This window comes from Tetrahymena thermophila, assembly GCF_000189635.1.
Source record: "Tetrahymena thermophila SB210 genomic scaffold scf_8254010, whole genome shotgun sequence".
Taxonomy (NCBI): Eukaryota; Ciliophora; class Oligohymenophorea; order Hymenostomatida; family Tetrahymenidae; genus Tetrahymena; species Tetrahymena thermophila.
Genome location: NW_002476013.1, coordinates 85,009 through 108,659, shown reverse-complemented (window position 1 = coordinate 108,659; position 23,651 = coordinate 85,009). Strand labels below are relative to the sequence as shown.

Sequence of the window (23,651 nt, the reverse complement as noted above, 5' to 3'; positions counted from 1 at the left end):
TCATAAATTTAATTCTATTTAATTTTATTTTGGTTTTTCGAATTTCTATTTATATGTAAGTGGATCTACAGGCAATACAGAATTAAATGAATTTGCACAATTTAAACAAGCATGTTTGCCCAATTTTAAATCACTCCACGAATAAAGCTTAATAGGATAGCGACATATATAACATACGTCATTGGGCTTCACTAAATGCTTTATGAATAATAACTTACTCTCTTATTCTCTATAATAATCAATAAAACAGAACTGAGGTTTCGTCAAGGATTCATAAAATTCTTTAAATGTATCGACATCAGCAGAACAGTTTAAACATATATAGTATTTGCATTAATCACATTTCCAAAAATATCTGAGCACAGGACTTTAACATACACTGCATTAGAAAATTTAATTTAATTTGCAAGTAAAGGCCAGTTCATGTTGATGGGATTTAAATGTAAATTTCTTTTTTTAAGAAATTTATGACTAAAAGAATTATTAATAGTTTCCTTAACAATGGTCTTATTACTACTTTATTGAATTTAAATAGTATTCTGAAGAAACTTTCCAGTCTAAGCTTTTTAGCTATGATGTTGGGGCAGTTTTTTCTTATCCTTCGTCAAATAAATTATGGCTTTCATATTTACTTCTCATCTTATGATTTTTCATTTAAGTTATTAGATTGATATCTATTATTAGTTCTACTTTTTTTAATTGTTTATTAATAATTAACAAATCAATCTAAATAAAATCCAGACAAATACAAACATAGATAGATAGATAATTAAAAGAGAAGATTGAATATTGATATTATAGATCAAAACATGATATTGAGAATAAAGATTTTATTATAATTAAATTTAGATATAGCTGAGAAAGTTTTATTTATAAAATGCAATTTAAATATCCAAACATCCATCCATCAATCACTTTCTGATCAAAAAAATTTTATATTTCGTATTAAATATCATTTATTTTGCAATTATTTTTAGATAAGCTTTTTAAAATTCACTTAAAACTCTAGATCCATTTATTTTTAATTTATAAAACATCTTAACTGTTAAAATTTTAGAACAATATAGATAAAAAATCATTTGCTCTAGCAAAAAAATTCATATGGTTTAGTACAAAAGCTAAAAATTGTTTTTAATATTTATAAAATAATTAAATTTATTTGGTTTTTCTTTTGCATACTTTATGAGATCAAATAAAAAACAATCAATTAGTTTTATTATTCCTCTTATTTTATTGTTAATTTTTTTTTGATCAGAAATTAACATATTCATTCGTATACAAACATAATAATCTATAATTTATATTCTCAACTCTTACAATACATAGAGAGCTAGATATTTTAATTATGGGTTTTATGTAAAAGCTCTAAGAAAATTATTAAATTCTAATAATTTTTGAATGTTAGAATATATCATTCAGCAAAGAAGTAAATATATATGATTTTTTATTTGCTTTTACCAATATTTTAAATTTATTTATAATTTTAAAGTTATTAATTTTTTTATTTAGTAAATTAAGCTAATTTTTTTAAAAATGATTTTCATTATTAAAATAATTCTAAAAATTTAATATAATTTATTTAAAAAAATTCATTCATGTAGATTATTTTATCACCTCCCTACCACTCTTAATACATTAAAAGAATGGGTACAATTAAGATTCTTATTGTATTTAAATTTTTTAAGTTATCTTGTATATTTTTATATTTTAATTTTGCTTAAATCTTCAATAAAAAATAAGAAAATGAAATTAATTTCAAAAAGAAGAATTATAAGAATAAATATTAATTTTTTAAATTAATTCACATTCATTAAAACTTAATTGATATTTTAATTTAAAATGTTTGTTTAAAGTAAAGAAAATTTGCAACTAATATACAATAATTATCAATGAATTTTAAATATTTAAAGAAAATGTTTTATGAATTTAAACAACCAAAATTAATTTTCACTTAAAAAAATCTAAGATGAAATCAATTAAAAATTTTATAAATGCTTTTTAAAAAATAAAAAAATGTAATACATTAAATATAATTTAAAAGATAAATAAATGATCACTAACTTGTGAAAACTTAAGGAACATTAGGTTAAGAATTATATACTTCCATATTTATATTTAAATTCTCGTATTAGCCAGAGCAATTTAGACAAACATCATATGCGCATTATGGACACTTCCATCCGTAATAGAAAATTGATTTAGAACAAACGTCACATATTCTTTTACTTTTACCGTCGGGATATTAAATAAAATCAATTTATTAGTGATTGTGTTTATCTATTTTTTGTTAGTATGAAGATTTTACAAGCTTATTGTAGAAGAATTAAAAGTATTTCAATGTAGAGGTACAGTCAAGACATAGTGAATAGTTGCAAGGCTCACATCTCCAGCTATAGGTCTTTAATTATCTATCACATTTTCTGCAACATCCCTTCTAGTAATTTGTGAACGTTAATTCATGATCTTTATGGGAATCAAATATCTACCTAACATTCAAGCAGTTTTAGAAGAACTATTTAAAATTGATTACTGTTACTTCTGACTCTTTAATTTGATTTTATGAAATACTTGGTTGAGATTTATAGACTTCTAAATCTAGTTTTACTGTTTCAAATTTTCCAGAACAATTAAGGCACAAATCAAATGAGCACTAGCCACATTTCCATCCATAATAATACAATGACCTAGAACAAATATCACATCTCTTACCACTCTTTCCATCTGCAAAGCTAACAAAAGAAAATGAAGTATGCTTATGATTATGTGCTTACTATTCATACTAAGCTTTAACAATTTTATTGTAAAAGTACTTAAATGATTATACAGTTGAAGAACAGTCTAAACACAATGAGTAGTTGCATTACTCACATCTCCAACTGTAGCTTTTGAGAGATCTATCACATTATCTACAAGTACCTTTTTATATATCTGAGAAAACTAATTCATGAGCATTGTGAGAATCGAATTGTTGCTTTGAATTGATACAATTTTAGAAATACTAGTTTATATTTAGTTTAATATTTTCTTCTTCTTTTTACTCTTCTTATTATTTTTATTGAACAGCTAGTCTCTATGGAGGATCAGGGCTTGATTAATAAATTTTTTAATCTATTTTTACTTCACCAAAGGTTAGAGAGCACCTTAAGCATATTTCAAATCTATCATCACAAATTGCACATGACCAATAGTAGAATTAATCACTTGGTCTTGAATTACAAAGGTCACACTAAATTGATTTTCCTTTTTGATTATTCCTGAAAACAAATTTCATATGTCTATGTTTTTTAATTACTTAATCATATTCTGAGTTTATAAATTTATCATAATAATATCTTAAATCAGACTCGAAAGTTGTGCAATTTATACAATATTTTATTTTACATTACTCACAATTCCATACATATAACCCTTTTGTATTTGTTACACACCTTTTGCAGTAGCCTTCATTAGATATTACCAGTTCAAGTTCATGATCATTGTGGTATTTTGATTTATTTTTTAGATTAATATTATTTTTAAATATTGAATCAAAGCTGTAAAGAACGATTTTTTCATCCTCTTCGTCTCGATTAAACTGATTTATTTCCTAGATAGTAGAATCTGTCAAATTTTGTTTGTTTTTTAAAATTTTGAAGATATTTGTAATTAAATTTGATTCTTATTTTCCTATTGAATTATTAACATTTATTTCTTAAAAATTAGAAGAGCAGTTTAAACAAACAAACTAACCACAACCTTATTCTCTACAAATCCATCCATATTCCGCTTTACGCTTATCTTGACAGTTAGTACAAGATTCTTTTTTAATATTTTTAGTAAATATAAAATTTTTATGTCTAAAATTTCTAAGATCTTCTTCTGCTTCTGAATTTAGAAGTTTATCATAAAGGCCTCTAAAAAGTTTTGTAGAAGGTATACAATCAAGACACACAAAAAGTTAACATTCTTAACAATTCCAACAGACATTCAAAGTTGATTTCCAACATAAATTGCAATTTTTTCCTTAACCTTGTATTAGGCATAAATCATGTGTATAGTGTAAGCTATAGAATCTGTGTTTTATATTTACTAGACTTTTAAATAAAAATTAGAAATCTAATACTAATTCGTCTTCTTCATTATCTTCAATTTAAGGAATAAAATCAGAGATTGATTTATAAATATTAATATCTACCATTAAATCACCAAAGTTCGAGCTACAGTCAATACAAACAGTATATCCGCATTTATTTACTGGGTCAGAACATTCCCATCCTAATAAAGTTTTAGAATCTTTTCTACATGAATCGCAATCCATTTTAGTAAATTTTTTAAACTACATTTTCGAATGCCTGTGTGATCCAATTTTTTCATCACATTCAGAATTAATTAGTTTTTAATAATATAAATTAAATGATTCAATTGAAATGCACTCAATACATACATAGTATTTGCATGAATCGCAAGACCAACAATAGTGTTTGATACTTCTATTGCATAATTTGCAATATTTACCAGCATTTTCAACAAATGTCAGATTATGTTTAAAATGTATTTTTGGGAATTTTTTGTGAATGTTTAGATTTTTCTTGAAAAACTCTTAGAAATTAACAATCATAAAGTCTTCATCATCTTATTAATTCTAAAATTAATGTTCGTTAATATTCATATTTTAACTGCTTTAAACAGGAGTATCAGGCATTGAATTATAGACTTTTGTATCTACCATAACTTCACCAAATTTAGAGCTGCAATCTATGCAAACAGTATACCTGCATTTATTTACTGGGTCAGAACATTCCCATCCTAGTAGAGTTTTAGAATCTTTTCTACATGAATCGCATTCCATTTTAGTAAATTTTTTAAACTACATTTTTGAATGTTAGTGTGATTTAATTTTTTCATCACATTCAGAATTAATTAGTTTTTAATAATATAAATTAAATGGTTCAATTGAAACACACTCAATACATACATAGTAATTGCATGAATCGCAAGACCAACAAAATTAATTGATAGATCTATTACATAATTTGCAGTATTTACCAGCATTTTCAGAAAATGTCAAATCATGTTTGAAATCTATTTTTGGGAATTTTTTCTGAATGTTTAGATTTTTCCTAAAAAAATCTTAGAAATTAACAATCATAAAGTTTTCATCATCTTATTAATTCTAAAATTAATTTTCGTTAATATTCTTATTTTAACTGCTCTAAACAGGAGTATCAGGCATTGAATTATAGACTTTTGTATCTACCATAACTTCACCAAATTTAGAGCTGCAATCTATGCAAACAGTATATCTGCATTTATTTACTGGGTCAGAACATTACCATCCTAATAAAGTTTTAGAATCTTTTCTACATGAATCGCATTCCATTTTAGTAAATTATTTAAACTACATTTTTGAATGTTAGTGTGATCCAATTTTTTCATCACATTCAGAATTAATTAGCTTATAGTAGTATTAAGTAAATGTCTCTATTGAAATACACTCTATACATACATAGTATTTGCATGAATCACAAGACCAACAATATTAAATGATAGATCTACTACATAATTTGCAGTATTTACCAGCATTTTCAGCAAATGTCAAATCATGTTTGAAATCTATTTTTGGGAATTTTTTCTGAATGTTTAGATTTTTTTTGAAAAACTCTTAGAAATTAACAATCATAAAGCCTTCATCATCTTATTAATTCTAAAATTAATGTTCTTTAATATTCATATTTTAACTGCTTTATACAGGAGTATCATGGATTGAATTATAGACTTTTGTATCTACCATAACTTCACCAAATTTAGAGCTGCAATCTATGCAAACAGTATATCTGCATTTATTTACTGGGTCAGAACATTACCATCCTAATAAAGTTTTAGAATCTTTTCTACATGAATCGCATTCCATTTTAGTAAATTTTTTAAACTACATTTTTGAATGTTAGTGTGATCCAATTTTTTCATCACACTCAGAATTGATTAGCTTTTAGTAGTATTAAGTAAATGTCTCTATTGAAATACACTCTATACATACATAGTATTTGCATGAATCACAAGACCAACAATATTAAATGATAGATCTACTACATAATTTGCAGTATTTACCAGCATTTTCAGCAAATGTCAAATCATGTTTGAAATCTATTTTTGGGAATTTTTTGTGAATGCTTAGATTTTTCTTGAAAAACTCTTAGAAATTAACAATCATAAAGTTTTCATCATCCTATTAATTCTAATATAAATATTCTGACTGGTTATTACCTTTGTTAATATTCATATTTTAACTGCTCTAAATAGGAGTATCAGGGATTGAATTATAGACTTTTGTATCTACCATAACTTCACCAAATTTAGAGCTGCAATCTATGCAAACAGTATATCTGCATTTATTTACTGGGTCAGAACATTTCCATCCTAATAAAGTTTTAGAATCTTTTCTACATGAATCGCATTCCATTTTAGTAAATTTTTTAAACTACATTTTTGAATGTTAGTGTGATCCAATTTTTTCATCACATTCAGAATTAATTAGCTTTTAGTAGTATTAAGTAAATGTCTCTATTGAAATACACTCTATACATACATAGTATTTGCATGAATCACAAGACCAACAATATTAAATGATAGATCTACTACATAATTTGCAGTATTTACCAGCATTTTCAGCAAATTTCAAATCATGTTTAAAATCTATTTTTGGGAATTTTTTCTGAATGTTTAGATTTTTCTTAAAAAAATCTTAGAAATTAACAATCATAAAGTCTTCATCATCTTATTAATTCTAAAATTAATTTTCGTTAATATTCTTATTTTAACTGCTTTAAACAGGACTATCATGGATTGAATTATAGACTTTTGTATCTACCATAATTTCACCAAATTTAGAGCTGCAATCTATGCAAACAGTATATCTGCATTTATTTACTGGGTCAGAACAATCCCATCCTAGTAGAGTTTTAGAATCTTTTCTGCATGAACTGCATTCCATTTTAGTAAATTATTTAAACTACATTTTTGAATGTTAGTGTGATCCAATTTTTTCATCACATTCAGAATTAATTAGCTTTTAGTAATACTAAGTAAATGTCTCTATTGAAATACACTCTAAACATACATTGTAATTGCATGAATCGCAAGACCAACAAAATTAATTGATAGATCTATTACATAATTTGCAGTATTTACCAGCATTTTCAGCAAATGTCAAATCATGTTTGAAATCTATTTTTGGGAATTTTTTCTGAATGTTTAGATTTTTCTTGAAAAACTCTTAGAAATTAACAACCATAAAGTTTTCATCATCTTGTTAATTCTAAAATTAATTTTAACTTGTTTAAACAGGAATATCAGGGGTTGAACTATAGATTATTGAATCTACCATAATTTCACCAAATTTTGAGCTGCAATCTAAGCAAACACAAAAATTACATTTATTTACTGGGTCAGAACATTCCCATCCTAGTAGAGTTTTAGAATCTTTTCTACATTATCCACAATACATATTAGTAAATTTTTTAAACTGCATTTTAGAATGATTGTGTAATCCAATTTTTTCATCGCATTCAGAATTAATTAGTTTTTAGTAAAATTAAGTAAATGTCTCTATTGATAAGCACTCTATACATACATAGTATTAGCATAAATCGCAAGACCAACAATATTAATTGATACATCTATTACATAATTTGCAATTTTTACCAGTATTTTCAGTAAATTTCAAATCATGTTTAAAATCAATTTTTGGGAACTTTTTCTAAACATTGAGATTTTTCTTGAAAAATTCAGAAAAATTAATAATAATAATTTAATCTTGTTGGTCATATTATTTTGTAGATTTTATTTATTTAACCTGATTTATTTAACTATTTGGTATGTCTAATTTCTGATTCACATTCAAATTATTTAAATTATTAGAATTGTTATTATCACTATTACTATTAGACCAATTTATATTATTAGTAGATTAATTAATAGCGTTGTCTTGTATTGGAATTATTTATTTTTGCAAGCTTCCTTAAAATTCTGATTATTTAACAATCTAATACTCTTTATGTGGCTAATTCTGATTTTATTTATTTGAATCTTATTATTTAGAATTTTGTTAAGTTTCTACTTAAAAATGTATGTACGGTAATTAGTTATCTTTTTTTAAAGATTTATTTGCAGGGTTAACAAAAAATTCAATAACATATTGTTAATTTTATTAGAGAATTTGCATGTAACCTGGATTGAAAAATGTTGATGGGATATCTGGTTTAGCATAGTAATTTTTGTCAATAAAAATGTCAGCAGCACCTTAAAAACAGACAAGACATTACAAAAATTGTTGAGACTTTGAATACCAAGCATATTTTTTCTTATCTACTAATTATCTTGAACATTTATCACAATAAGCAAATCTATTACCATCACTTTTAAATGCAAAAACGAAAAAATATCCAAATTCATTTTTATCTTCACGAATATTTTTTTAAAGTCTTGAGTTTAAAAGTTTGTCATAAAATATATTAAATTAATCTTTTTTTTAAGAACAGTCTAAGCACAAATAATATTTGCATTATTAGCAAGCCCAATAGTAGCTTTTAGTAACTCTTGAACATTTAGTACAATATTGACTTTTTCCTAAAGTAAATTCTAACAAATGCTTAAAATGTTCTTTAGTAAATCTTTACTTTTTTCCTAAGCACTTTTAATAGAAATGATTCATGTTGCAAAACCATTATTCGTCTTCAGGTTTTTTTTTCTCATTAAATAATGAAAGCATTTCATTTTCTTCCTCTAACTTAGTTTATTATTTTTTTTAAGAATCTAAAGCTCTTTAGATTTTTGAAAACTTCTATGGTAAATTATTGTAATTATTATAAAAAATTTTGAGTGCTTATTACAGTTTAACGATTTGTTCTTCTTAAGCATTTTTATCTTATTTAATTAAAGCCTATTCCAATTACTTATCAGTTGAGTTATCCTAGCAGCGTTATTATAAAAAACTTTTAAAATCCTAAGATACACCTGAAAATTTCTCCTTTTTACTAACCTCCTGCTTAATGAAAGAGAGAAGCTACTTCGATTAAGATATTTCTTAATACTTTTATTAGATTAATTAACTACCTTAAGGTTATTTTTTCAAATTTTCTTCGAAATCTACCAGAAAAGTTGAAAATTGTTCACTCATTTTAGTAAATAACTATTAGTTATCACATTTACCTGGATTATCAGTTTTAGTTTCTTGATTATCCTAATTCTCTAGTTTTTTTTGTATTTGTTGCTACAATTACTCATTTTTTAAGGGAGGCCAATTAGTGATGTATTTCTAACTTTCAGAGAAGACTTCTTCATTATCAATAGTGACAAAGTCCTTTGGTAGCTTACTAATGCAGCGTGAGCATACTAATTCATATTTATTTGATGTTTAATTATAAGCAAAAAATTCAACCTTCTTTTAAGGGTGATTGGAGCAGCTTAGATTTATCTGAAAATTCATTCTATCCAATTTAAGTTTTTAGTTATTTTTTATTAATTTAGAAAGATTCAGCTTGTGATCTAATTTTAAAGATTCTAAAAGCCAACAAAAGCTTTAGAATTAAATCAGGAATTAATTGAATCTTACTTTAATTTATAGTGAGAATAATTCATTTATTATTGGTAAATATTCATTTTATTAATTAATTTATTTATTAACAAGCATTTTTATATTATTTTAACAAAATCTGACCAAAAAATTATTGACTTTTAATTTAAATTAATTATTAAATTCTGATCATAAAAATAATGGCTAATTGTTATTTAGGTTTTACATTTATCATATTTTTGATACATTTAGTATAGCAGGCATGTGAAATAATGAAAGAATAAAGCTTTTTAAGCCAATATAATTTCAAATAGTAGCTAAAATAATTTAAATAGCACTCCACATACAAATCAACTCTACTTCAAAAATAAAAATTTATTTAAAATTTTAAAAAAACATAAGCTAATAAAAATACTTTGCTTATTTGTTAAAAAGATGTTTTTACAGACACATATCTATCGACGGTAGACAAATAATTTATTTTTAGCCTAAATCAATCAATATTTTGTGAAATATCTTTCTAAAATTTTATTTTCTCAAAAAAGATTAGATAAATATCTGATAAAATACAAAGATCTTTATTACTCTTCAAATATTAATTTTCTCAGTATTAAATGGCTTTTCAAAAAGGAATTTTCTTAGTGTTGAATAACTTTTCAAAAAATGTACTTTTTTATATTAGCCTATGATTTATATAATATAATTTTATATTGAATAATTTATCTAAACTATTTAATAAAAAAACTATCTGTTTCTAAATATATTAAATTTTTCTTTTATTAATACCTTAAAAAGATTGAGAACAAATAAGCAAATAAATAAGATATGAGAAATTATGAATTGTTTCTATTTTATTTATCTATTATGTCTAAATTATCCCAAAGGCATTGACATAAGCTTATATAAACGAAAAGCCTATTTATAATTCATAAAAAATTATTATAATTTCTTTAAATCTAATATATTTATTTATTATTTACTCTTTTCAAGAAGGTTAAATAGATTTTATAGGATTTTGATTAAAGATTTATTAGAATTATAAAATATAGATTATATCAAATTATTTATAGAGTGTAAGTGTTACGAATTATTTAATAATATTTTTTTCTAGATTAAATTAAGCAAAATATTAAAAGCATAAATTAAAATTAGATATCAGAAATTTAGAAATCTAATTTAAAAAAATAACCTTTAAAATTCTTTAATCAAAAAATATGATTTATTCAAAATAATTTTTAAGAAAATAATAAAATTTTAATAAATCACTATCAACAATAATTGAAAATATATTCATACACTAACAAGTAAAAGTTATACTTAATTATTATTAGGTAAAATATAATTATATTAAAATACAATAAATGTTACTTAGGCAATAATAATTTTGTTTTTATGATGTAAATAATTTTAAATTTCGGTATATTTTCCTTAAATTGTAATCAAATGATTTGCAATTTAGAGTCTTTATGAGGCAAAGAATGTTGAGATAAATTTTAAAATGTACTTTTTAATCTAAAAGTTTTTAAATTTAAATTTATTAATAAGGATTTTCAATATTTAAAATTTTTTTCTATGTTATTAAATTTTTAATATTAATGTTAATAAAAAAGTTTTCTATAATTATTTAAGCTGTAATTTCAATAATTATTATTGTTAAATAAATTGAATGTCTTTTGTAATAAAAAAAACTAAAAAATTTAAACTCATAATGATTAATTTAAGTTCAATATTGAATTAAGTTTTGTAAAATAATATATATTTTTTACTTAATTTTACAAAATAAGATGAATATATTTTAGACATAATATCTTATATATGAATTTTATTCACTCTTTAGGTTATAAACTATTGAAATTCTTTTAATTCAGTAAGTTTGGATTTGATCTAAATTTTATCCCCTTTGGTTAATTTTATTACTTAATTTGATATAAATCGTTTTATTTTGAGTTGTAGAAAGTTGTTAGTTAGGAAATAAAATTTTGTTCTGTATTACCAAATGAAGAAATCGTTTTTGAGGCTTTGAAAGATTAATTTTTTTTATTTTCGCTGCTTTGTTATTTTATTTTATGAGAATATTAATTTGTTGTTGGGTTGTTAACTTCATCAAAGTAAAATGGTTTCATAATTGTTAGCATTTTAGTAATTTGAGATGAATTTTGCTAAGAATATTTTTAATTTGATGGATTAAACTCAGTAATCAGCTTTTTAAAGCATTATTTTTTATGAATTAATGAAACATCCTTTTAGAGGAAGAATTTTTATATTTTAAGTTTCGATTCAAGTAGCTCTTATTCCTATGCATTTACTTTACCATTTTCAATTAATTATTATGATAACTTCTTTATTTGGCTTATTTCCTATCTTTTTAGTTAATTAATTTTATTTTTTTTAAAGTTCTCAGACTTATGATCAATTTTTTCTGTTTAATTAACACTCATAATTCTTAAATACTTTTAAGCAGCTTCATTTCTGTAATTATCTTCAAATAAAGAAGAGAAATACTCTCTTTAAAGCTATTGCTATTATCTCTAGATTCTTTTTTAAGAATTTGTAAAAGGTCGAGATCTTGGAGTATTTTAGAGGCTATTAAAATTTTAAGAGCTAGCTTTAGATACTCTGTTAAAATTAGAAATCAAAAAATTATCGTTTTCTGTTTTTTATTAATTTTCGTCTTAAATTTATTCAAGAGCAAATCTTGCAAAATTTGAATTTTGCTATTATTTTTATGGTGTGTTAACATTAGAATTATTTTCGTTTTGTATTGTGTTTTAACTTTAGTTGTTAGAAATTTGAATAGCATTTAAGTTGTAGCTATTTTACTTTTACATTAAAGACTATGATGGCTATTGCTATTAAAGATTTGTACTTTATGTCAAATTTTTTAGATTTATCAGAGATTGAATGTTTTAAGATTAAATATTTTAATAAGATTACAGGTTCTAAAAATTCAAATCTTATTGCTAATCTTACATGATTACCTGTTAGGAGCCAAGTGGAGTATTTTATTATGATATTTTATTAAAAGAAATAGTATTAGTTTTAGAGAATATCTTCGCTTTGCTCTTATTTAATTCTTTTCTATCGTTGATAAGCTTTTTTACTGTTTACTTGTAAGTAGTCATCATATCGTTTACATGATTTTAGTTATCTCTTCGAGGAGATTATCCAGTTGATGCAGAAGGATTATGAGTAGGTTTGAGCTTCATTAAGTTTTGATTTTTGCAGACTTACTATGCCAAAGTGAAATAGTCAGGATTTATTTTATGATTAGTAGCTTTCTGCATCGAGTATGCAAGCAATTGATTTTGATAAGTTTCATAATTAGGATTTTCTTTAAAAGAGTTATTTTGCTATTTTTTTCTATTGTAGAAATGATTGTTTTCTAAAATATAATTTTCAATATCTATAATTGAATTTCTTTCAGTTTTTACTGCTCGAGTATTGAAAATAGCCTTTTAATTTTTTTCAGAAACGTCTCTTGAAATATTCATAACGCTTGAGTTAATGCCACGCCTTAAGTTAAATTGCATACCATTTTGCTTCGAATTATCTGCTTCAGTTAATATGTATTCCTAGTAGTTGTTCTTAGTTAAATTAGATCTATCGAAATTGTCAGTAATGCTTCTTTCTGAGAGCTTAGCTGGTCCTTGTTAAATTGATCTAGTTTTGTTAAAAAGTGAAATATTCATTTAATTTTTTGCATAACAGTTTGAATGAGTAGAAAATAAATTTATGATCAAATTTTCAAATTTTTTTATTTTACTAATTTATTCCTGAAAAAGGCGAAATCAGCTAAGTAGAGTTGTTGTTGTTATTATTAAAACCGATGCTTGAAGGTGAGTTCAGAAGCAGTTTTATTGGGTGTTAAATATTTTTTTTATTTAAAATGGGATCAATCAAATTCTATAAATTAGATTTTTCATTAGTAGAATTTATAGAAAACTCTCGAGGTTTCAATAGTAATTTGTAATGGCTCCTATCAGAATTAAGCTAAGTTCCATCTGCATCAGATGTTTCTCCACTTCTATAAGTTGAACAGGCTACATTATTATCAATATATTTATTTTATAAAAGTATTCTTATCTCTTATTTAACCCTATTTTATTGAGGTTAATATTGATTACTTTCTTATTTATCCTATGATTAAGATACCTTCATATTATACTTAAAAATTATTTATCTCTCTTCTACCTGTTACTCTGAGAGATGGTTAATTATTTGTTGCTTTGAAAAGAATCTATACTCTCTTACTATATGCTTATCTCCTTTTGGATAGATTTAAAACCTGAGTTATAGTAAGAATTATTTACTGTTTCTTTAAAGAAATCAGAATTAGAAATATAAACAAATATTGGTAAATTTTCTTTATATGTTTCTTTAGATTCTTAATTCTTTTTTAATTAAGCTGAATAAAGAAAATCTGTAATTGACACTTAGCTTATAAAAAAAAGTAAGCATAACTTCTTCAAAATAATTTATGTAAATTAATATAAATTTACACTATTTACTTTTAATATTTTAAAAAATATTTTCATCTAAAAAAAAACTATTTAAATAATAAAGCTTTAATTTAAAATTACAAGAAAATGATTTATAAACAGCAAACATATCTATGAATAATAAGTTTTTTTAATTTTATCTAAGTAATTACAAAAAAAATGTTACATAAAAAATTAAATAAGTGAAATATATTTAATTTCAAAACAGTAAATTAAACCTCTTAAATTTACAACATGTTATTTTGTTTTAAATTACTTTGTGAATTCTTAACAAGTATATTGAAAATTTATGTAAACATCTTAATTTGTATATTGAAAATTTATTTAAACATCTTAAATACCAAACAATATGATATAAAATTTAATTAATTTATGTTTCATTTTAAAATAGCTAATAAAACAAAACTATTGTGCTCAGAATATTATTTGTAAAACTTTAGTTTTTTTATTTACAAGTATTTTTTATATTCAAAAAATTTTAAATTTATTTTAGCTATTTGAAAAAAAAAAATGGAATAAAATTTAAATAAACAGAGCAATATTATTTAAATAAAATCTAAACATTTGATAACATTTTTTGTATAAAGAGCATTTTCAATTATTTTTTAATATGAGAATTTTGATTAAGTAATTTTGGGTTAAAGATATGATTTGCTATTCTAATTTATACATAAAAAAACAAATTATTTTTATATATAAATTAAAAGTGTTTGTTTAATTTTTATTTCAACTCAACATTTTCATAATATTTTTTTTAATCAATTTATTTTTAATTTTTGATAATGATTTTAAAAGTTCTAAAATATTTACTGATTTCATCAAATATTTTTTTCTTCAATAAAATTTGTATTATCTCTGTAATCTATTTTTATTATGCAAAATTTATGTTATTCTTAAAATTTAGTAAATAAATTTATTACTAGATAGTGATTTTTACACAGATTGTGACTTTTATGATGAAAATCTAGATGATTGTAAACCTTAACTACTATTTTTCATTGTATCTCTCATTATCTTAATTTAATTTTTGAAATATTCTATTTATTTCTTATGGTATTCAGGTAATCCAGCTACCTACGATTTTATTTCATAAGAGGTAGGTCCTGGACCTTCTTTTATGATAAAGGCATCTCTTAAAGCACTTTAAGTAAAACTATGTTAATATAAATAATTATTATAAATATTTCTCATTTCTTTTAAATTACGATATTTTAGAAGTTCTAAAACTATTATCTGGTAAATCGTATTAGCCAGGTCCTGGTATATATGATTTATGTGCCTCATTTCCTTCGGTTTTAGAATTAAATTTAACTGAAAAAGGAGAAGGCCCTATTAAAATTAATTTAATATTTAAATTTAATTAGATTCTTGATTAAAATACTAAAAATTAAAATTTTAATTAACATCCACCAAAGAGCTTTAAACATTTTTTAGATATTTTTGTTTAAAATAAATGAATTATATCTCTTATAATTATAAAATAAAATATCTGTACTTATCTAGGATTCGTTCAAAACATAAGCAGCAGGTCCAGGGCTATCAGTTTTTTTAATAAAACTAGGTAAATTAGAAGAACTCCTAGTAATTCCATATTTAGGACCTTGACCAATTACATTTGGGATATCATATCTTTTTTAATTAAAAGTTAAAAAATTATTTTTATTTATTATTTAATTACTGCCCAGGTCCTGGAGTTTACTACGAGTCACCATTTGCCAATTTTTTGGCTTCACCAAAAGTATACACCCTTTTGAAAATAAATTTGTGAGTTTTATATCGTAGAGATTTAAATTTACTTTTTGGAAGCATTTTCTTTTTAACTTTCATCGTTTTATTATATGTTTGTTAAATTGTAAGCTCCTGGTCCAGGATTTCTGTTAGTTAACATATCTGTTTATCTTGGAGACATTCCAAATCTACAAGTTTTAAAGTAAGAACTATTATATAAGCTAGGAAGATTGTGCTCATATGCACCAGGTCCAGGGACTGAATCACTTTTATTATCACCAAAATTAGATTTTTAACTTTAATTGTGCATTTAATGAGTAGATTGATTTTAGCTTCTCATATTTTTAGGTGTAAAACTGGAATATTTTTTTTGTATAAAATCTCTATTGATATTATAGCTACCAGGGCCATTTTATTCATACTATGCATTTATTAATTCTTTTCTCCTGCTTTACTGAAATCTAAAAAAAATTTATAATTTATTTTATAATTGTGAAATTTTTCAATAATTTTAAAATATTTTTAAGAAAGAATAATAGCATTAAATTTAGCTTAATTTATTCTTATAAAATAGTTAAATTAAAGCAAATACTTAAAAGAAGGAGATTAGATATTATTAGCATCAACAACATTATATTAATTAGGAGCTGGGTTTTTTATTTATTCGCTTTTATAAATAGAATCTTTTTATGCAGTACCAAAAATACTATGCTATCCCTTTGTAATAGGTTTTTATTTTGATATCTCATAAGACCCTACACCTGGTGTTTCTTCAAATGTTTTTTTTATCATAGGCACTGATCTTGAAGTCATAGAAACACAAGGTAGATTTCTCTTTACATATGAAACATTTGGAGTGTATCTGATTATTATTAACGTTATTGTTATATAAGATATTTATATTAAATATATTTACGTTGCAGGGCTAACCTTAGATTGATCGAACTTTTTCTTGATAGGATTTTGTATGCTATAAGAAATCCCTTTACCCTATAAAAAAATAGATAAGTAAATGATTTTATTTAAAATTTGGTATTTAAAAATCATGCTTAAAGTTGATCAAAATGAGAAATATTACTATACTAGATTAAACTTCATAATTCCCAGGAGGAGGCAAATTCTAAGTTACCTCAAAAATTGAATCTTTTTTGGATTCAGAAATCCTTATTTATTTTTTTATTTAATATAAATTCTTAGAATTAGAAGCTAAGAATTTTACCTCCATTATGGTGATTTTGTTTTCAAAAAATCGAGATTAATATTCAAATAAGCTTGAGGGCCTGGTGATTCAATATCTTAAAATATCTCAGCTAAATTTATTATAAATTTTAAATTATTTATATGATTAAACTAATATCTTTCGATTTGAAAAATTAGTTTAAAATAGTTTATATACGTCTCTTTGAAAACCCAATAGAATACGCTGCAGAAAAGGTAGAATAAGCAGCTGTAGCTTCTTAAGACATCTAATTAATTATTATTAAGTTTAATTTTATTAACTTATTTGCGTATTTATTTATTTACAGATTCTGATGGAATATTTGATAAAAACAAATAAACTCTTTTCAATTAATTGTTATCTATCTATCTATCAATGCAAATCCTCTTTCACTTTAATAATTTTGTTATTTTAAGAATTTTTAAGAGCATTGTCAAATAACAAACATTTACTTCTTTACTCGAAATTTAGTGATATAGTTTTTATTTTTTTATCAAGCATTTAAAAATGATTACTAAAAAGGAAGCAAATAAAGAAATAAATACACAATAATTTTGATTTTAACTTCTAACTTTTAATTAGTATAACATTGGACTTTTGATCATTTTAATCACATTTATTAGTTTTTATTTAAAAATATCTTTAAAATTGATTTAATTTATTTTATAAATATCAATTTTCTTTACACTTATATACAAAAAATTGTTTTCTTATTAAAAGTAAAAATATTAGATCAAATTTACAAATTTAAAAACATGCTGAAAAAAAATAATATTCATTTAAAAACAATCAATTTATTATGAACATTTTTAATGAAGCTTTTAAACTTTATTTTATTGTTTAAAGAATTAATTTAATGTTATTTGACTGATTTATGTAGCTTATAAAATTTTCATAATTCAACTCTTTTCTTTAATTTTGGATAAGTATCTAAGGGTTATTATAGACCAAGAGTAACTCCACAACCCTCTTCATCTTTGTCGTATCTGTAAGTGGCTTCTCCATTTTATTTTCTAGTGCCATCAGATTAAAGTATTTCGTGATATAGTGTGGGTGTTGAATTACCTTGAAGGGTCAGATGAAGAAATCTTGCTCCTCTCATTTTATCTTCCTATGGTCCATAACTTCCAAATCCTGTTTTTCTACCATAAACTAACTCAACTCCTTCAATAAAACCTCCATAATCGTTATTATGGTCATGACCACAGAAACCTGCTCTAACATTGTTTTCCTTCATAGCTTTAAAGAATCCAGTATTAATTGATGGACAACCAACAGATTCTCCTCTAGTTCCATAGACTTTGTAATTATTATATAATGTAACATACTCTGGAATTGGAATATGATAAAAAGCAATATGAAGCAAATTTTCATATTACTTATTCAACTTAGTAATTTCCTATTTGAAAAACCATTTTAAAATAAAAATAAAATTGAATTATTTTCAATATAATTTTACATTTTCAAACCATTCAACTTAAATTCTTGAAATACAACCCCAAGAATTAGTATTATCCTCACATTCGTGATCATGTGTATCTAAAAACCAGAGCACAGCTTTTGGAACATTGCTTGTAGCATTCTCATATATGATTAAGTAATAATTGCTGCCATCAGGCAAACCAGGAACACTTTTATTTGAATGACTAATAATATTTTTAAAAATATGATTTTATTTATTGTTTGTTTATAATATTTATAAGTCTTTAAAAATCTATTTAATGCCAATTAATTTCAAAGAATTTATATCTAAAAAAAACATTTCATCCTAAAAAATATTCATGAATTTATGCTCTGATATTAATTTATATGATGATATTTTTTGTTATTTAAAAAAAATTTTTTATAAATATTTAATCAAAAGGGATGGTTAGTTATTACCTGTGAGGATTAGTCATATCTAAATCCATAATTTAAGTACGGTTTAGGTTAGCTTGGTCATCATGATTTCCAAGAATAATTGAATAAGAGAGATTATGTAATCCAAATGGACTTGTGTATTTCTTCCAATTACGCTAATAAAATGTTGTTGTATTATCCCATGCATATCCACTAACCATATCACCTGAAAGCGCTGCAAAATTTGGATGATACTTTTCTATCAAATAATTCATCAAAGAAACAGATAGAAGATCCTTTAAGTCAGTTTCACCAAAGTGGAGATCAGCAAATTAGATCACCTTTAAAAAAAATAATGAAATTTTTATAAATTATTTGTTAATTTACTTTAAATTCGCCTTTTTCATCAAAATGAAGTCTTTTCTTTGAAGAAGAAAAATTGGAATCTATATTTTAAAAGCATTAGGAAAAAGATATAATTGCTAGTAGCACTATAAATTGAAGATATCTTCTCATAGTTGTACTGTTATGTAGATATTTTAAAAATCAATTAATTGACAAACTATTGTAATTTAATAATTCTAAGTTTGTATGACTTTGAATAAAGTAAAAGATTAAAATCTATTGTTTGTAGATCAACCAAATCCCCAATTATTAAGCAAAAGAATACTAAAGTAAATTAGAATTTCCAAAGTTAATTTATATAGCTTCTATAAAATCACAAATTTTAATTTAAAATTAATCAATAAATCAATTAATAATTATTTCTAAAGTATTTTTATTTTAAAAGTCTCAAACAATAATATTTTATATAGATTTCAGCTCAATATTTCCATTTAAAAATGAGATTATTAAATAATTTCATTCAGCTTTTTAAAATTAAAAAAAACAAATTATTTTAAAATTCATAATCAAATTAAATAAACAAACTTTGATGTGTTTATTTACTTTTTTTGATATTTTAAAATAAATTATACCAAATATTTACAGTCTAATAAAAATAAATATTATTTAAAAAATAACATAAGAAAGAGATTAAAGTACATTTTTAATTTCGTATTTCTAATGAGTAAAAAAAAATATAATTAAAATCTCAATTAATTTAGATAAACATTTGTATTTATTTTTGTATACTTATTTGTTTTGTTTGTTTAATATATATTTAAAATAATGATCAATTGGTTTTATTTTATTTATGTTTTGTTAATTTCATAGACGTTTAATTTACATATGAAATTACATATTTATAATTAATAATGTTTTTTTGGATAATTTTAATTATTTGATAAAATTTGTTAAAGAAAGACCATAAATACATTTTTGATGAATGAAATTTGTATAAGAGAGATTAAGAGGATTAAATTATTAATAAATTGTAATATGCATAATTTTTATGCTATCTCAATAATAAATTGGTTAGAATAATGTTTTGGAGATTGAAGAATGATTTATTATTATTAGAATTTAATTTCAATTATTTTACTACTGCTTCAATTATTAGAGTTTTAAGATAGCTTAGTATAACTGCTAAGCAGTATCTTGCTTAATGTTCTCAAAAACGTATTTATCGCTATGATCATTTATAATGATTCTTTAAGGTGTTTCTAATTTAATAGAGGCATTTTCATCTATCACAATATATTTTAAATTTAGCTTAGAACGGAAAGGTATATAATATATTATTCTTATTGGATCAGTATTAAATAAAAGAATTTATCTAGGTTTTTTAACTGGAATAAAAAATAGCTTTTTATTGACTTTATTTATTAAAGTTTAATAATAGAGATTAGCTTCAGTAAATGGAGGCTTTAAGCTACTTACTACATTTAAATAACTTGTATTTTAATTATCTGATTTTCCTATAGATTAGTTTTATTTATTTTTAGATGGAGACTATGCTAATTCTTCAGAGCATGTTTTTCTACCATTTAGCGAATTTGATACCTGATTTTGATTTGCAGACTTTTCTTCGTTTTCTTGAATATACCCAGTAGGGATATGAGCACTTTTCCTCATATTTTCTAAGTTTTTTTATTCGTTCATTTTAATCTAATTTTTTATATACAACTCTGCTTAATCCTCTTAATCTTCTTAATCATCTTCATCTTCACTATCATCTTCGTCATTATTATCATCATTTTGATTTTTTTGACCTTGATTAGGTCCTTTTTAATTTTCATTTAACTGTTTTTTTATTTCATCATATTATCCTGATATAATTTGTAAAATCATTTCTGGAGGACGTTATTTATAAAGATTTTCCCAAACAACACCATCAAAGAATGGATGTGATTTAAGCTTTTTATAAGCTTCATGTACTGTTTCTTTAGTTATGTTTTCATCTACTACTACACTTCCAAGTCTTTCATACTGATCTAAAACTAGCAATTTAGAGATGAGATCGTTTGCAACAGGAGGTATTTACTCATGATTTTTATTGTATATTCCTTATTTTATCTTATTGAATATTAAAAACTCCTAAGAATCCACAAAAGGTGTATTATTAGTGAATATTTTGTAAATGATGCAACCTAATGCCCATAAATCTCCATTCATATAACAAACGTCATCTTCCAGCATTTCTGGACAAAGATATTCAGCAGTCCCACAAAAAGTTTAAGATCTTAAACGCTATTCTATTTCTTCTATATCAGAAGGCTGAAGTATACCATCATTTAAGCTAGTTTAATTAATGTTTGGTGCATCTGCATTGCCCATTTCGTGATTATGAATAGCTTCCTACTATCTCATTTTAATTTCCCTTATTTTTTCTCTTTCAAATTTTTATCTGCGGTAGTCATCTTTTATCCTTACTTCATCTATTGCTCCTTACGGAATAAGTTTCTTGCAATAATCATTCAGTGTTCCAAAATCAATAAGTTAAAGGTGCCCATCTTTAGTTAGAACAAGGTTTTCTGGTTTAAAATCTCTATGAGAAAAACCCAAAGAATGTATATACTCCAAAATTAAAACCATCTCAGCCACAAAAAACTGAACTACTTCAAATGTAAAATATTAGTGATATTTTTTTATTATCCGCTAAAATTAACCTCCTTCTGCATAAGCCATTACTATGTAGATTGTAGACTAAGATTTATCCCTAAAGCAGGAGTATAATTCTGGAATTCCAGGAAATTTAAAATACTTCATTATTTTTTCCATATATATTTAATGTGCCTTTTTATCTTTATTCAATTTGGTTTAGTTGATTTCTTTCATTGCTAAATATTGGCCTCTCTTATTTCTTACCTTATGAACGATTCCATAAGCGCCTCGTCCTATCTCTCTAATTTTCTCATATTCTTTTAATCTATCAGTGATTGAATTACTTTATTAAGACTGAGTAGATGATTATTATGACAAATTTGGTAAATTAGGTCTATTTTAGGAAACATTCGTATCTTAATTTGTCCTTTTCATTTACTCTGCTAAATTATTTGTTTATAATTAACTATTTTCATTCTTTTTCTCATTAATTTATAGTTAATTGCTTTAATTTGTATTGCTGCTTTATACATCATTTACATGATTTGTAATTAACTATTTTTATAATTATTCCTAAATTTTGTCACTCATTTTAACAGATCCTGTTTAGCTTAACAATAATCAAACTATACTCTTTTAATAAACTAATGTTAGCTACTTTTCTTACTTTTTAAAAAATAAAATGTTTGTATTCTACTGTTATTTTTTATCCACTTAATATTTTTTACTTACTAACTTATAAATTAATAAGTACTATTGATAACTAAGTTACTTGTTTTTTTTATATGAAGAAAGTCAATCTATTTCTTAATCTTCTCAAATTTAGTTATTTTTTACAGTAATTTAATAAAAAAAGTTTGACATAAATTATTTAAATTTTTCCTTAATCTCTTAATATTTCTTAATGTACTTGCAAAAATAATTAGAATAACAAAAAGAAAAGAAAAAAGCATTCATTTTGTTAATTAATATTAACAAATAGTACTCACTATCATTTATTAAATTCGCGTAAATAATTTTTTATAAATTTGATGAGATATTAATAAAATTTTTGATTCGACAAAATAGGTTGGTAGGTAGGTATTTAGGTAATTCAGCAATTATCTGAAGCATTTGTAACAAAACAAGCAAATTTTTTTTCAATTCAAACTTGCCTATTATAATAGATAAATTTGCATAAAAATCATATTTAAAAGCTTTATTTTCTCTTATTAAATAAAACTTTTACTAAAAACAAAAAAACAAAAATCAGCAACCTTAGTCAATAATGTATAATAGTTTATTAGTATTCTTTTTTAGTATCATTTTTTAGATTACTCCAAAGAATTTTTTAATATCTGTTTTTTTAAAGTATGCATTTAAAGATAAATTAGCTAACAACAAACATAAAATAAAATATATTTTCATTTTATTGTTAGTAGGGGCTCTCATACTTTAGCTGCAAATTAAGGGATAAAATAATGACGAAATTACTTAAGTTAATTAACAAACATAGAATTTTATTTATTTAAAACATCATTTTGGAAAGAATAATAAGCTGAGAAGGATATGAATAGTTTAGGTTTTTAACTTACATAATATATACTAATTTTAAATGTTTTTTAAATATCTATGAAGATATTTTAATTAGTGATTTTTTGAGGTATTTTTAAAAACTGTAATCTTAATTAATCATTAACATCTAAAAAAAAAATTAACTGATCAGAAAACCTATTTAGCTTTGTCTATAAGTCGAACTAAAAAGACATTATTTAAAAAAATAGAATATTATATCTTAGTTTGGTCAAAAATTGTTTTGTTTCTATGTATCAAATATTAACAAATTTATAAT

At 23.2% G+C, this 23,651-nt stretch overlaps 6 protein-coding genes across 6 annotated transcripts; all 6 read right to left on the bottom strand. All coding sequences in view use genetic code 6, as the record gives it.

Annotated features, from left to right (window-relative positions):
• On the bottom strand, nucleotides 1–639 carry TTHERM_00326870 (hypothetical protein; the record flags this gene model as incomplete). The annotated part of the gene is made up of 1 exon (XM_001026450.1): nucleotides 1–639. One exon carries the CDS (start codon nucleotides 637–639, stop codon nucleotides 1–3), a length of 639 nt encoding a protein of 212 aa, XP_001026450.1.
• Nucleotides 640–2,053: 1,414 nt separating this feature from the next.
• On the bottom strand, nucleotides 2,054–9,463 carry TTHERM_000326869 (C1-like domain protein, putative; the record flags this gene model as incomplete). The annotated part of the gene is made up of 1 exon (XM_012800682.1): nucleotides 2,054–9,463. The coding sequence occupies one exon, from the start codon at nucleotides 9,461–9,463 to the stop codon at nucleotides 2,054–2,056; it is 7,410 nt and encodes a 2,469-aa protein (XP_012656136.1).
• Nucleotides 9,464–11,376: 1,913 nt separating this feature from the next.
• Nucleotides 11,377–13,708, bottom strand: TTHERM_000326868 (hypothetical protein; the record flags this gene model as incomplete). Its single annotated transcript, XM_012800681.1, has 2 exons — nucleotides 11,377–13,210; nucleotides 13,314–13,708. 2 exons carry the CDS (start codon nucleotides 13,706–13,708, stop codon nucleotides 11,377–11,379), a joined length of 2,229 nt encoding a protein of 742 aa, XP_012656135.1.
• A 1,159-nt stretch (nucleotides 13,709–14,867) lies between these two features.
• On the bottom strand, nucleotides 14,868–17,261 carry TTHERM_000326867 (sperm-tail PG-rich repeat protein; the record flags this gene model as incomplete). Its single annotated transcript, XM_012800680.1, has 11 exons — nucleotides 17,174–17,261; nucleotides 16,997–17,087; nucleotides 16,856–16,940; nucleotides 16,694–16,767; nucleotides 16,370–16,639; nucleotides 15,846–16,238; nucleotides 15,728–15,796; nucleotides 15,545–15,678; nucleotides 15,255–15,378; nucleotides 14,970–15,202; nucleotides 14,868–14,911 (listed from the first exon to the last, which is right to left on the bottom strand). The coding sequence occupies exons 1-11, from the start codon at nucleotides 17,241–17,243 to the stop codon at nucleotides 14,868–14,870; spliced, it is 1,587 nt and encodes a 528-aa protein (XP_012656134.1). The 5' UTR covers nucleotides 17,244–17,261.
• A 627-nt stretch (nucleotides 17,262–17,888) lies between these two features.
• TTHERM_00326850 (ser/thr phosphatase family protein) lies at nucleotides 17,889–19,351 on the bottom strand (the record flags this gene model as incomplete). The annotated part of the gene is made up of 4 exons (XM_001026448.1): nucleotides 17,889–18,395; nucleotides 18,456–18,642; nucleotides 18,878–19,176; nucleotides 19,223–19,351. 4 exons carry the CDS (start codon nucleotides 19,349–19,351, stop codon nucleotides 17,889–17,891), a joined length of 1,122 nt encoding a protein of 373 aa, XP_001026448.1.
• A 954-nt stretch (nucleotides 19,352–20,305) lies between these two features.
• TTHERM_00326840 (Serine/Threonine kinase domain protein) lies at nucleotides 20,306–22,255 on the bottom strand (the record flags this gene model as incomplete). Its single annotated transcript, XM_001026447.4, has 1 exon — nucleotides 20,306–22,255. One exon carries the CDS (start codon nucleotides 22,253–22,255, stop codon nucleotides 20,306–20,308), a length of 1,950 nt encoding a protein of 649 aa, XP_001026447.3.
• Between the last annotated feature and the right edge of the window lie 1,396 nt (nucleotides 22,256–23,651).